The sequence below is a fragment of the Pezoporus occidentalis genome, unplaced genomic scaffold (genome assembly GCF_034315485.1).
Source record: "Pezoporus occidentalis ecotype Australia unplaced genomic scaffold, CSIRO_AGI_Poc_V1 ctg16, whole genome shotgun sequence".
In the NCBI taxonomy this organism is placed as follows: domain Eukaryota; kingdom Metazoa; phylum Chordata; class Aves; order Psittaciformes; family Psittacidae; genus Pezoporus; species Pezoporus occidentalis.
In genome coordinates this window covers 8,633,293-8,648,361 of record NW_026913425.1, presented here as the reverse complement: position 1 = coordinate 8,648,361, position 15,069 = coordinate 8,633,293, and the positions used below count along the sequence as shown (strand labels likewise).

Below are 15,069 nucleotides of genomic sequence, written 5' to 3'. Positions count from 1 at the left end.
TGGGCCCATCTGGGTGGTACTAGCTGTGAGACATGTACTCCACACTGCAGCTGGAGAGCATAGTCTCAGGTGGAGCCCCCAACAGAAAACACCTGGAGAAATACAAGGCCAGCTTTATGGGGTTATTTGGGATCCAAGTCCCACTACACTCTGACTGAAAAAGTGATACTAGCAGTGTACAAGGGGGCCTAAGCTGCTTCAGAAGCTCGCTGGTGCAGAAGCACAGCTCCCCATGGCACAATTGTCTTTTCTGCAGCAGGTACTCAAAGGACGCTGCACAGAGTAAGTGGGTACCGTTAGTCATTCAGCAGGCTTGGATGGGGAGCTCCAGCAGTCTGGGAGTCCTGGAGGAGGTCATGGACTCATCATAAGGCATTCATTTCAGGGCATCACTCAAGGAGGTGACTCATGCACAAGAAGTGCTGCCACATAATGAGTTATCAGAAGGTGAAAAGGGTGTGATCAGTTTACCAGTGGATGCTGTTGTGCTGTAGGAAACCATTGGAAGTGGAAGGTTGCTGTGTAGAGCTCTACACAAAAAGCTGTGGAAGCCACCAAAGAAGGCAAGTTGAGCTGGTTTGCAGAAGCTGGCCCAAGAGACAGCTGAACAAGAAAAGCAACCAGTAGTCTGCGTCACTACTGAGTCATGGATGGTGACAAATGCCCTGTGAGCATGGCTGCATAGTTGGAAACAGACGGTCTGGCAGCACAGATGTACACTCATCTGGACTGCCCCATTGTAGCAAGAAATTGCTGCTCATGTAGAAAGCATTACTGTTAAGGTATATGTCTTACAGGTGCTCACAAGCCCACTGAAGAACACCAAACTGACTGGCAGGTAGACCAGGCTGCCAGAATTGGAGTGACTCAGGTAGGCATGGGCTAGGATCTTAAGGATGAGTTACCCATAGCTTAGTGGGCCTATGAAACACCAGAACATTTAGGGAGAAACCTAAAATGTACAGATGGGCTTGTGATCAAGGGGTGGATCACGCAGGCTACTTGTAAATGTGAAACACTGATTCAGATCTTCAGTGAGATGGATATTGGCCCACATGTCCATGCCTAAAAAGAAAATAAGCAGTGACAGTTTTTTGGTTTTTCAAGGCAGTTCGACACTCTTTCCAGCTTTTCCAGTAACAAAGAGAACAGGAACTGATTATTGAAAATTTAGGCTGCTTATAATATCACTTGGTTCCCAGTGTAGCCACTCCTGACACAAGAAAGAGACAAGCCTCTAGAATACTGATATACTTTGGTGGCTACTCATAGAAGTCTCTAGGTTCATGTGGTTCTTTTCCGTTCAAACTTTCAAGCAATTTCTTTAGGATATGCAGAGATAACCTTGCTTCACAAGGGCCACAAAAACTGTAAATGGATAATCCAAATCAGTTCTGATTCATTGAGAAACATCTTAAGTTGGTAACACTGGAGTCTAAAGGCTTGATTTCTCATCTATACTAACTCTCTGAAACTTTGACCTGAAGGAGTCAGTTGTACCATTTTAACCTGACAAAAGAAGGTTCTTGTAAACCTAATAGGTGATACAACTGTAGTTTACCCCAAAGAGGAATGAATCATTACTACATTTAACAGAATTCAGAATTTTAACTTTTTTTTTAAAAAAGAAATCTTCATTTTCATTTAATGGCAGGCAGTTATAGGTGAAAAATCTGAAAGGAGTATTGTTCATTTTGATGCTTTCTGAGCGATCTGTAATGCCTGGAAGAGTTTAGATGTCCTGCAGGATTTAGGCATAAGTTTAATTGGAAGTGAAATAGGTTGAAACATGTAGATCTGAAATGTTGGTGGTAGCAAGTTTAATTTTGGTGAGATGATTGCAATGTAAGGACAGATTAGCCCAGACCAAAATCAAACGAGCAAAGCAGCAGGCCAATACTCTTGCAGTCGACCTCATTGGGATTTGGTGCCCTCTCGTGGAAAACAAGTCTGTAAGCAGCTGTTCGAAACCTCTTAGCAATAGCCAAAATACTTCAGTCTAAATTTTTGTTTTGGTAGAATACAGAAGAAAATGCTTTGCAAACCAGCTGAAGATGTAGTGGAAAGTTGGAATTAGAAAGTTTTTCCTTTCAAGTCAATGTACATCTGGAGACTGATTACAGAAAATAAAAAAAGAATCCTCATTTTTTTTTTTTTTTTGTTAAGAAGAGACTATTAAAGAAAAAAATAAAGGTGTGAGAGAAAAGGTTTCTAAATATGAATATCTGAGTAATGTTCTGGAACTGCAGCCCTAAATCTGATTTATGCAGTGTATTAAAAATCTGCTTTCCTTGTGAGTCTTTAGATTCTGATACCTGAATGGATTTTCTTTGAAGAAGACTGAGATGCAACCTTCAGGATAAGTGGCAATTTGTCAGGAACCATTCCCTCAGGACCCTTTTTTGAAAACATTGATAATGAGCTGTAGCTGTGCATAGACCACAATGCTTTACGATTTTTAAACTACTTACACTGTGTCCCCTGCTTCTTTTTTTGCTTCTTTTTCCCTTCTGAGGTTTGCCTTATTCCTAAATCTGCTCATGGCACAAATCCAGCAAGTGCACAAATGGCAGGCATGAAGATTCAGCCAATTGCAGTGGATAAAAATGGGAGCATTGATATCTCCCACTTAAAAGCAATGGTGAGTATTTCATTATCTTTAACTGTCAAGGCAGGAACACTCCTTCTCCTCTACAGGTAATAGCACTGGGAGCTGAATCAGTTTCCTTTGAGAGAAAATAGGGCAGTAATAGTGAATGCATGTTTCTTTCCTTTTTTTTTTTTTGCTCAGACACTAGCCATGTGACATTCGTTTGATTTCCGTTAATTCGAGGATCTTTGGTGCTGGAGTGGCTCAGAAAGGCTTTCTACATAATAGGCTCTTTTATAGCAAACCTTTTTGGTCTCCATCTAGTATTTGAAATGAATGAAGCATATTCATGAGTGGAGCATTTGAAACAGTGCTTTATCCTTCGCATGGTGAAGTTCTAGCCCACCTCTGCTGGGGAAGGTGTTGCTAGGCAACTTTTTTCATTTTTTGGAGCAGATTGGATGCAGGTGAATCTTGGGAATCCAAGGGGTTAGCAGGACACATTTCCAAAAATACATATTTGAGCAGGGTTTTATGGTAGTCATAAAACTGTATTGCTCAAAGTAGGGGAATGGTCATTCAATCATATTATCTTGAAGCCAGATGTTTCACTTGGCTTGTCTTAAAGTTCCAGAAGTGACTATTACACGTACATGTTTTAATACCATTTCAAGTTCTGATTTATTAAGAAAACATTTTTCTACCATAGGTATTGGTGAAGGAAATGTCCCAGTATCTTTTGCTGAATATAAATAACTTCATCTATCTGCTGATAGACTTGCTTCTCACCTGTCAAACACTTCATCACCTTAATTTGATTTTTTTGTGGAAATCTTAAGAAGCTTTAGGAGCCTCGATGACCTTTTTTCCTCTCTTCCTCCCTGCCACCAGGTGGACAAGCACAAAGAGAACTTGGCAGCCATCATGATCACATACCCTTCCACCAATGGTGTGTTTGAAGAGCAGATCGGAGATGTGTGTGACCTGATTCACAAGCATGGAGGCCAGGTTTACTTAGATGGAGCAAATATGAATGCCCAGGTACAAAATCTCCAGGGGAAACTTATTGCAACTGCGAGTGTACATATCCTTGGGAAACAAATAGCAGAGCAGTGTACAGTTCAGACCATAAGTGGAGGAGGAAGTGAGGTTTCCAAGAACAGTAATAAAAATTAGATAGTGAAAACAATTCCCTCTCATCTGAATTTGTCCTGGTCTGCTGTAAGATGTACGAGTTGTTAGCTGAATTTGGCCTAGTCTGCCTAATATTTGTTGAAGACATTCTTTACAGACATGAATAAGAGTTCCTAAAGCAAAAAATTGTTTGCATCAATTCTTGTTATGATGTATCTTGTTAAATGGAAATACACATACTAAACTATTTTTTTTTTGAAGTAATGGGTCTTAAAATGGCAGAAGTAAAGAATATTTTGAAATAGAGTATTCTCTTCACAGGTGGGGCTATGTCGTCCTGGAGATTATGGCTCTGATGTCTCTCACTTAAATCTTCACAAAACATTTTGCATTCCCCATGGAGGAGGAGGACCTGGAATGGGGCCAATTGGAGTGTGGGTACCTCTTTATTAGCCTTTAAAATCCGTTAATGTATCTTGGTTGGCAGTTCACTTACATGAAGAGCTATGAACAGGAGAGGTGTACCGTTTGTAAACTGCGGTCCTTCTCCAGGATAGTTATGTGCTGATCTCATGAATGGTGACGTTCATGTGTATTTGCAAACCCTGACTTCCAAGTTGGCTCTTTAGCGTATACGATAGACCTCCCTCAGTAGTCTGTTTTCTGAGTAAATGCAGAGGGGATCTGTGGGCTTTGAGCTCTGATATTGCACATAGTCCAAACCACAGAAGTGGTATGTCAGTGCTGTGAATCTGTCATTCAGAGTAATCATAATCCTTTAAATGAAAGTAATCTTACTCTTAAAAAAAAAGTAAATTTAATACTTGCATTAATATCTTGTGATAAGTTGAAAACTGTCATCCTCCATTGTCACCAGTTATGATAAGAAACTGTTGAATAAGACATAGACCAGACTTTCTGAAAGACTGTGTTTGGACGGAAGGTGAAGAGAAGCTATTGCTGAAACTGGCCAGAAATTGTACCACAGGAATACACATTTAAGTTCTAAAATCGATGTTTTTGTTTTAGGAAGAAACATTTGGCTCCCTACTTGCCTACCCACCCTGTCATCAATATACAGCTGGATAAGGATGCATGTCCTTTGGGTACTGTCAGTGCAGCACCTTGGGGTTCTAGTGCAATACTGCCAATTTCCTGGGTGTATATCAAGGTGTGTAGACTTTTATAACGATTATCATCTGAGGGTCTGTTTCTGTTTCAGCAACTCTGAGAACCACTGGAGCCACAGGAACAGGTTTAAGAGCAAGCTGTCATAAGATGTTTGCACAGACTGAAATGTATATGACTACGGCACAGTCATAAGTCATTTACATGCTTTGAACCCCCTTTGTTTTCCTGTAAGACAATGGAACAATCTGTTCCATTAGGAAACAATAGGAAAGGATGAAGGACAACTACTATATCTATGCAGACTGCTTAATTCTTCTGTCTCTTGTCTGTAATAGTTTTTGAGACAAGTGGACACAAAGCTACAAGCAGGCTTGCCTCTCCATTGTCTCTGACATGGAAGTCTTTGTCTTTAAAAGCTGCTTGGTAATTACTGTTCTTCCAGGAGTGTTTCTGGTTGTACACTGCAGTATTGTTATACTTCACCTGTATGTGACATTTCATTTTCCAAAATCTGTTTAATAAGAACTTGAATTCCAAGGGATTTTACTGTATTTGAAAACTGAACTTGGATTTGGTTTTAGATGTGCAGCAACTTGATCATGATCTATGTAACTTTTTAATGCCTTGCAATTTAGTGATAAGCCTGCAAATATTTAGTTGCAAATATGGCATTATTTAGCCAACTGAGATTAATGTAGATTCAAATTCTGTTTGAGAAGAGGGTGTGCTGCAACTCTGAACAATATTTAAAGCTTTTAGCAAGAGAAAGATTTGGAATGGTGAACCATGGAATGGAATGCTAGGGACAGTGTCATTCAGAGTACCCTGCAGCTAGTTTGATACTCTTACCATGGAAAACTCTGCTCCCACAGAAACCAGCTTTTCTGGAATTCTAAATGAGAAAAAATACGTGCTGGTTCAGCTTCCATGGTAGCGTTTCAGCTGTGAGTAAAAATCACTTCTGACTGTAATCTGGTTCCTATTACAGAATGTTTATAGAAATCTTTTAAGGGAAGCTGTTTCTTCATAGTGCAAAGTGCCACCTGTTTACACTGTCCCATCTAATGTGACTACCTTTAAGGCTGTTTTGGCTTTCTCCTTTGCCGACTTGACTTCTATGTGCACACACAGCTTTTCGGGCAGCTCTGTGGACGCTCTTTCCCTGGGATGGTGACAGGCAGTGTCTGCGGTTCTAAGAAGTGTGCTGATTACGTTCTTGAGTTCTGCTCACTCAGTTCAGAGCTTTTCAGTTTGAGGAAAAGTTTGTGTTGTTCACTTGTTGACTTTAGGTAAAACCTCTTACACAGTGAGCAGTCTCATAAGCTATGTATACTAAAGTTGCTCTCAAGTAATACCTAGTGCTTTTCTGTGAGGGTAGTGTTGAAAATGTAATAGCATACTGTAATAGCAGCATGACTGCCGTAAAACCAGGCAGATGCATTAAGGTGCTGTTGTTTGTCATGCTTGCCAGCACAAGAACACAGTTAGATTGCTTGGGCATTTTTTCTTGTTTCTTCATGTTATTCCTCTTTCAGACAATGGGAGCAAAGGGTCTAAAACATGCTTCTGAGATTGCTATACTGAATGCAAATTACATGGCAAAGAGACTAGAGAAGCACTACAGAATCCTTTTCAGAGGAGCAAAAGGCAAGTATTTGTTTTCTTCTACAAAGATGACTTTTTTTCCCTAGAGTAGAAGTTGGCTTGCAGTATGGTTCTTATTTAATGCTACATGACAGCTGCGTCTCAGACTTCTCTTTATCTTGTTTACAAGAAGAAAAATAACCTACCACAGTGATCTGTGAAGGTATTGCAATGAAACTGAGACTCTTGTAAGTAGAAGAATAAATGCTTGTTTGTAATTAGATGAAATGATGACAATAGATGGAGTAAACTTTGGTATCAAACTGTTCTCCTTGAAGTTCAGTGGCAGATTAATGTACAGTAGAAAAAGGAGAAGCGACTAAATTGAGACCTCCAAATCTCCTACAACCAATGGCACAGCAATTTAAGTACTGGAAGCAGGTTTTGGACTTCTACTTTCCCTTGCATTCTTTCTCTGGAAAAGAAAACAAAACCAAAAAACCACCAAATTTCTCTAATTTCTCCTCCTTATTCTCCCTTGTGAGACAAGGGAGACTCCCCCTGGCAATGCAAAATACATTAGCTACATTCTAGTCCCCTGCTATGGCTCTGTGGTCTGGCAGAAAGAAGTAATGAATAAGAGGTGAAAGAATCATCTATTATAGTGTAACTGTCAGAGGATGCTATTTTGCTTGTTCTTCACCAAAGGACATTGGAGTACAGTATGTATGCTCCTCAAAATATGTGTCTTATATTCACTGGAGTACACCTTGGCTAAACTTGCAGGTTGAATTTTAAGAAAAAATACTGTTTCCTCACAGAAGTGAATGGAAGTTGCAAATTTTGAAAGATTCACAAGGTTTTTCCAGGATCATGGATATAAATTTAGATAAATTCTGCCTTTAGTCTCTAGAACACCAGATTTGAGCTTTTCTCTTTCATATCATGATAGTGACTATCTTGTACATGGCTAATTCAGGATAGCCTAAGACCCAGATGGTGTTGGGCCACTGACAAATGCATTTATTTTCAGTGTACTTGTAAAGTAAAGGAGCTACTTTGACCACCCTTTCCTAGTTCTGTTCTTGGAAATGAGGCCTTTTCTTAATGTGACATGGATTCAGAGGGCCAGTCTTCAATTACCAGGTGGTGTATCTCTTACCTTGCAATTTCTCAGGTTGGAGATCTTGCCCAAGTGGGTATTTTGTAATTTGTCTGTTTGCCATGCTCTCCACCAAACCAATCAGAAAAGACTGCTAGGCAGATCCCATTATACTCCTAGTGAGTAAACAAAGTGTACACTTTTTCATTTACAGGTTATGTAGCCCATGAATTCATTTTGGATACAAGACCTTTCAAAAAAACGGCAAACATTGAAGCTGTCGATCTTGCGAAGAGACTTCAGGATTATGGTAAGCTTAAAGAAACATTCAAGTCGTGCTTATGGATGGTGAATCTGTCAACGATCAGTTCAGGTCTGCTCATGTTTGTTAACATCTTGGAGAGATATTTGAATCGATTGAGTTGTAGTATCTACTTAGAAGTCTGCTCTTATCTTCTCAGTTTTATAAACTGCCCCTTCAGATTTGCAATTGAATGACTTAACCACTGGTGCAAGCAGGTTGGAGCCAGGAGCTTAATAAGATTCCAACAACAAAAAGAAACACTTTCGAAATAGGATGATAGGATTTAAATGCTTCCATCCTGATATAATTTAGGCAGTTTTGTACATGTTCTGCAGAACCTAACTGTGGCTACTCTTTGGCTGCCATTTGAGAAGTCCCATTGAGCTGCTTGATCCTATGCAACTGTGCCTCTAATGAATATTCATAAAAGCTGTTAAAACCCTGACCAGTAATACCTCTCCAGTGAAATAATACAAAGTCCACTTGTGACACCCTTTCCACTCTTGTTAACTGGGCTGCTATGGCCTTAAATAGCACGCACCACTTCAAATGGACTTTTCAGTAGGTATGGAGGTGAGTTACACGGATAAGTTTCATGAAGTCCATCCTCTGCACCCAGAAGAGAAGTGTCATGAGGCTGTAATTAGCAGTAGCGCACAACAGAAATCATGAGAGATCACTTGATCTTTTTACGTTGTTCACCAGTGCAGAAATCTATACCTGTCTCACTTTGCCTGCCATAAGAAGGTAAAGTGACAAAGCACTTCTACTGAAGTGAGCAGCAGGAACAGAAATAACACAGGAGAGAAAATACATACCTGGGGATGAAAAGTAAAAAAAAGCAAAAAAGAACAGGTTTTAACTGAGTTTCATTAAATCAGTGGTAGCTCAATTGTAAATAATACAATGGCAACACCCTTCAGTGTTAAAAACTAAGATACTCAAAAAGTCTGTTTTACCTTTACAGTATACACTGCCAACACCACCAATCAGTTCAATCCTGTAAAGGTTATAAAGGGTTGAATTTGTGAATCAATTGATAGGTAATGTAGATATTAACTCGTAACCTATTGTCAGTGACTATTTCTTCTTTATAAGGTTTTCATGCTCCAACCATGTCCTGGCCAGTGGCAGGGACGCTTATGATTGAACCAACAGAGTCTGAAGACAAGGCAGAGCTGGACAGATTTTGTGATGCAATGGTCAATATTCGTCAGGAAATTGCTGAAATAGAGGAGGGCAGGATGGACCCCCAAATAAACCCACTGAAGGTAAGATGGCAGGTAGAGCAAGTTACCAGCATCAGCTGGTAAGCATCAGACTTATCATGAGACTACATAAGACTGCTTTGAGCTTCTTGAAATTTGACATTTTCCGAAACCTTAAACTTCTTCCAAAATCTGATTTTTTACCTTTTCAATTCAGAAATCCGGCCTTTACTGACACAGCAGAGAAAGTTATTTACAGAAACACGTGATCTATAATTTTTGAGGCAATCTCAAAGTAATAAAGGAGAAATGTTTTTTTTTTATCTGCTTTAGAGGGGAAATCGAATGACCTTAAAATTTAACAGTTAAATACATATTTAATTACTTATTTTAGTAACTGCAGCACAAAATTGTTATAGGCTCAACTTCTGTTCAACTCTCATGATGCTGTCGTCATAATGCCTTTTAAATGCTGAGGGGATTTACTGAAATCCTGGAAACATAGTCAAACCTTGGGTAGTACCTTCAGGCAAAACAAAATCCAGATACTGACTTGCTCCTGTTTGAAATCTGCCTTTTTTCACCAGAAGAACTGTATTCTCAAGAGACTATCTAGACAGTGATTATTTATATGTAGTAATGTGATCTTGAAGGAGGGTTCACCCTGATACATTGAACTGAATTCAGTAATTTCGTGTACTAACATGTACTTTTGCTTGCAGATGTCACCACATACTCTGAACTGTGTCACTTCTTCCAAGTGGGATCGTCCTTATTCCAGAGAAGTGGCAGCATTCCCATTGGTGAGTAAATAAGGAGATCCTAGTGGTGCAGTAATATATAAATGTCCTTTCTGCTCTGTGGTTTTCTGGTCAGTTGGAGCTGAAATAATCTGGTAAGAATAAAGCTCGAGTCATTTTTACTGTTGCCCAATTTTTTATGTGTGTGAGTTCCACAGTAGTTCCATTGGTTCTGTTTTTCAAGACAAGGAAAAAAGATCGTAAAACACAGTCTCTACATATGAAATGCAAACTTGGATGTCTAAATCCCAGCACTTGAATACTGGATATTCCTATTTGAAACATCCCATTCAGATCTGCCATACTGCACTAGGGGCTCCAAAAACAGAGTCCCATCTTCTGAGATGTAAAGCTCTGCCCTGAAGAACTTCGATGAGGGTTTAACAAGATGTACAGTCACCATGGAAAAAGCCACACCAGTGTGAATCTGCTGCAAATAAGGATCAAATTGGAACTGGATACACGGGACTGCTTCAGAGCACAAAGGAAGACTTTAACTGCACCTGTGAAGTTTGCCACCCGGATTTCTATACTATATTATAACCATATTGAACAGCACAGCCTCCTCCACTTTTCCTGGGTACCTACCTGTAAGCCAGTTATTCAAAGGGTCTTTTTTTTCTTTTTAATCCCATAACAGTTGTTTCTTTGCAAGCATTTGTTAGAGGACATGGTTACACCCTTTAAAAACTCTAAATATTCTTTTGACTGCAAACTCTATTATACATGCTTGTTAACTTTCAGGGACTGCAAACAGATCTGAAGTACAACTTCACTTAAAAAATGCGCTTTCCCAGCAAGTGTAATTTTTAAAATTTCTAATATCTACTACAACTACATAGACTGCCTTGGTAGAAAAATTAAAATGGTTGTTTTTTCTTCTGTACTTAGCCATTTGTGAAGCCTGAAAGCAAGTTTTGGCCTACAATTGCTCGCATTGATGACATATACGGAGATCAGCATCTGGTTTGTACCTGCCCACCAATGGAAGCCTACGAATCTCCCTTTTCTGAACAGAAGAGAGCATCTTCCTAAGACTGTTTCCAGCTGCCTGGATTTCTGAGTCCATCCGGATGGCCTTTACCTCCCAGAACTGACAGGGGATTTATATACTGTGTATATTTTGGATAATCACCATGTTTGTTAATTGAATCACTGCTCAGTTAAAATGTAAATACAGTTAATATGCTAGGTGTAAACAGAATTTGATTGTTCCACAGCAGATGAATATGAAGTTGCCTCAATTCAGCATTTTGTCTGTTTTGTGCTAAAGTTTTAACAATTAACACCCAAATTGCAAATTGGCAAAGAAGGTATAGTTAAAAAAGTAGAAAATACACAGATGCATAGGCAATAATACTGAATATTAACTGTGGGAGTAATTGTTTATATTTTGTAAAAAATGATGAAGTAGATTGTTTAATATACTTCACATATTATCACTAGCATTGCTAGTCAATATTTCATGCTGGGTTTTTTTACCTACCAATGTTAGTACTCTAATAAAATTGGTCAGAATTTTAATTGTTGTCATCTTCTCGATTTTACATTTTCACCTGGGTTTATCCAACAAAGCAGTATAAAATGATGAAGCTTTATTTCTGGTTTGTCAGAAATGCCACAGCAGTAACCTCTTCTACACAAAGCGAAATACTGACAGAGACTAATATGGAAATAGATGCTTTTTTTTTTTCCCTTAATGAGCTAGAATGATCACTTTTACTGAGCAGTAACAAACAATGTTTTTCTATGTTACATCAGTTTTTCCTTTGTCCTGGGTTCAGCAGTCAAGGCTGCTACAGAGTATGTGTGAGCCCACAGATACCGATGTCAGGCTGGGCTTTTTTCTTACTTAACAGTACTTTTTCCATTGAGAAATGAGTTAAGGAATACAAACCCTCACATCTGAAAAATAAGCAGCCCACTAATCTGAAAAAAAAAAAAATCTATAAACTTCTACTTTTTAAGAAGTGGATAATATTAAAAACAAAATTAGCAACTTTTCTGAATCATAAAATATTTAATAAGGTATATTTGGGGGGGATATATTGTATATAAAATTTCAGATCACAATATGAAGCGATTTGAACCCTCTCAAGCTAGCACTGCCTTCAATGCCATGTAGATGTATTGCCACTGATACAAGACCTACTAAAAGCATACATTGTAACTAATACAGAAGTGGCCTTTTTATATGAACTAGTTTTTACACAACTAGAGTGTCTTGAATACCCTCTTTAAGTGCAAAAAACACAGATCACTTTACACTAATGCAGCAACAATGCATTCATATTGTTCTCATTAGTCATTAGTAGTCAACTTGCGTAAGATACAAGAAAAGCACAATGAAGCTCACAAAAATAGACTAAAAATCAGCCTGTTCTTGCAAAAAAATACAGCATAATAGAAGAAAAAGACAAAAAAGGATTATGCACACCACAGAATTTGCTGTTCTTTAATCCAGCTGGCTTAAGTGCTGTTTATGGGAGTTTTTGCCTTTTTTTTTGTGGGTTTTTGTTTTGGTTTGGATTGGTTGGTTGTTTTTTTTCTCTTTTGTAAATCAAACCACATGGACCAGGCACAACTAATATTGAGGAGGCAGTGTGTAGCTAAAACTCCACTAAGTTTTGTTATCCCCACAATGTATTTTCCTCTGTCCTGAGGTAGTTACAAAAAAACAAATTATAAATTAAGCATCAGCTAGGCCAGTAAGAGCTGAGGCTTCTTCTTCTTCGTCTTCCTCTTCTTTAAAAACATTTTTTTAACTGGCCAAAACTACCCTTGATGTTAAAAGACAGCTAAGAATTAGAGTTCTCACTACACCAGAAAGATGGCCATGATGGGAAGAGGGTTAGCTGCTTCAAAATGTGACAATATATTGAGTCCCATCAAGGTGGCTGGTCCACTGTTGAATTTCTCATGTTTATTCCCCTTTACTCTCTATAAAGTCATTGAACGAAGTACAGAAGAATCTGAGCACATCATCGTCCTTTACTGTAACCAGGGAAGAACTGGTCCAGTAGTGTCTGCAGTATCTTGTTGGGAACCATGGTGTAGCCTTTTCCCAGGTCGTAGCGGCAGGCAGGGCAGGTGAAAACTTCAGCTCTGAAAGAACGCTGTAAACAACTCTAGGACACACAAAGACAGGGAAACAAATTATGAGAATTTTGTTTAAGAGTGACAGCTTAACCAGCAAAAAACAAAGGAATCACAGTAACCAAAAATGCAACCTGCTGTATTACCAGAAAAAGGAAATCATTACGAAACCCTCTGGTGCCTACCTCTTGACTCTATGACCAAAATGCCCTATCAAAGGAACTCTGCTCTTGGCTGAGATGCGAAAAACTGAGTTGGGGAGGAATTAAAACAAATCACTGCTGGGATTTCCCCTTCATTTCCACTAGGGCCTTCCTGTGAATCATAGCCATGTCTGCAGCTTCTTTCTAGCTTCACAGTCAAATTGGTAAAGTTCTTCAAGAAGGTGAGCACATCAGCTATACTGTCTTAACAATCTCCATCTACCTCACCAGATAAGATTCAATTACGCCTTTAAGACATATGTAGAATAATATTATCTCTTAACACACTAGCATCAGTGCTGTCCTCCTTACTATGTTACCACAAGCTGCTCACAGCCCAAGCAGAAATAGATCAGGGCAGATCTGTGCCCAAACAGCAACAGCAGCTTGCTATCAAACTATTCCTTACAGCTTTAACCGGATGTTATTTTGCATTTGCAAATATTTACTGACATCTTCAAATTCTGTACCTTCCGAGTTTGCTGACATTCAGCTTTCTCTTCTCCAGTTTTCCAGTATCCGTAATTCTAAATATTTACCCCATATTAACACTTTTAATGTTTTAAGGAGCTATAAACATTCCATGTGTGCAGCCCATCCATAACAACACTGATTTTTAAGAAACAATACATATCTACTTAAACAGTGAACTTGTATTATCAGATATTGTACTAGGATCATAATAGTCTGAGTCCTTTTAAGGCTCCTAGGCAGGCAAAATACTGGGTATAGCAGGCAGACCTCAAGTATCACAATTCAGCACATGATCAAGATTTTATGATACATGAGTTATAAATTGATTTATGTGGTCCTCCTACTAAACAATATCAAGAATAACAAGATAACATAACTTACTCCAAATAATTGTCATATATTTACTCTGCATCCTTTGAAATAAGTGTTACACAATAATAAAACCTGTTTTTATTCCTTAGCTATGTCAAATTGAATTATTGTGGCTGTATCATCACCTAGCTCCTGGACCAAACCAATTCCTAGTGTAGTTCTACTGATCACAAAGGAATGACAGCAATGCCAGACTTCACACATTATGTCTACCAGGAACTATACTACACACTTCCAGACTTTATTACATAAAATTAAGCTTACATAACAATCAATGAATGCAAACTTGTTGCATGTTTCTGCTCAGAATGTTAGGCAATAATTATTGAATTCCTAGAATGCATATGACTTTGGTGACTGGGGTCTCAGGACTAAGAAAACAGCCCAGAGCAAGACTGAGTTTATTCTTACTTTACAGACGTTGTGGAGGCACTCTGTTGTCACTGGCTGGTAAACCAGCTCCTGGCAGCAGACACACATAAAGGATTGTTCCAGTTTCTTCAGAAAATTCTAGTGTAGGGCAAAAGAATAAGGACAAGCTCTATTACAGTTCTTATAATACTACTTACTACATAAAGATGATGAATTTCCAGAAGTTTTAAAGGCCTCCATATCCTTAACTCTAGCTTTCTAAAAGTAATCAGGAAGAAAGTCCATAACTGCTTAATTTCCCTGCTCTTCCACAAATCAGGAAACTAATATTTTAAAGATTGTTACTTGTTTGTATCAGTATTGTTATAAACAAAATGAATCAGCCCATAGGGCCCTTCACGCCTGATTCTTAGCAAAGCTCATAAAATTCAGTAATTATGTTTAGTAACTGCAGCTAGAAATTTGCATGTGCCTGAAAGATCTCTGCTTCTCTGCCAAGGGAACAACTTCTCCTAAGAAAGCCACTGCTGCACCTCTTCCTGTGCTTATGGATTACAGCTGGTTAATGGTTTCTTCTCTCCTCAGGACAAATTCTCTGCAGAAAATCTCCCTGGTTTTCAAATCTTCGCAGGGCACCTCTGAGAAATATCAAGATACATTTGTAATCAGGTGTTTTACACACACAAACATGCTTATCTT

The 15,069-nt window shown here is 38.7% G+C and overlaps 2 protein-coding genes across 6 annotated transcripts in view; one reads left to right on the top strand and one right to left on the bottom strand.

Moving 5' to 3' along the window:
• The window catches only part of GLDC (glycine decarboxylase), a 42,316-nt gene extending 30,939 nt beyond the window's left edge, over positions 1-11,377 (top strand). The window contains exons 17-25 of the mRNA XM_062612508.1: positions 2,516-2,641; positions 3,482-3,631; positions 4,046-4,158; positions 4,754-4,895; positions 6,391-6,502; positions 7,756-7,851; positions 8,944-9,116; positions 9,776-9,856; positions 10,745-11,377. Coding sequence (XP_062468492.1) covers positions 2,516-2,641; positions 3,482-3,631; positions 4,046-4,158; positions 4,754-4,895; positions 6,391-6,502; positions 7,756-7,851; positions 8,944-9,116; positions 9,776-9,856; positions 10,745-10,888 — 1,137 coding nt within the window. The 3' untranslated portion in view covers positions 10,889-11,377. The remainder of the gene's footprint in view (positions 1-2,515; positions 2,642-3,481; positions 3,632-4,045; positions 4,159-4,753; positions 4,896-6,390; positions 6,503-7,755; positions 7,852-8,943; positions 9,117-9,775; positions 9,857-10,744) is intronic.
• The window catches only part of UHRF2 (ubiquitin like with PHD and ring finger domains 2), a 125,676-nt gene that overhangs the window by 15,915 nt on the left and 94,692 nt on the right, over positions 1-15,069 (bottom strand). Inside the window, exons 15-16 of one of the 5 annotated variants that reach the window (XM_062612504.1) lie at positions 14,410-14,508; positions 11,854-12,981 (exon numbers count right to left, since the gene is read on the bottom strand). In XM_062612504.1, coding sequence (XP_062468488.1) covers positions 12,835-12,981; positions 14,410-14,508 — 246 coding nt within the window. In that variant the 3' untranslated portion in view covers positions 11,854-12,834. Of the gene's footprint in view, positions 1-11,853; positions 12,982-14,409; positions 15,009-15,069 lie in introns of those variants that run through there. The other 4 variants (XR_009963557.1, XR_009963556.1, XM_062612505.1 and 1 more) reach the window with 4 other exon arrangements.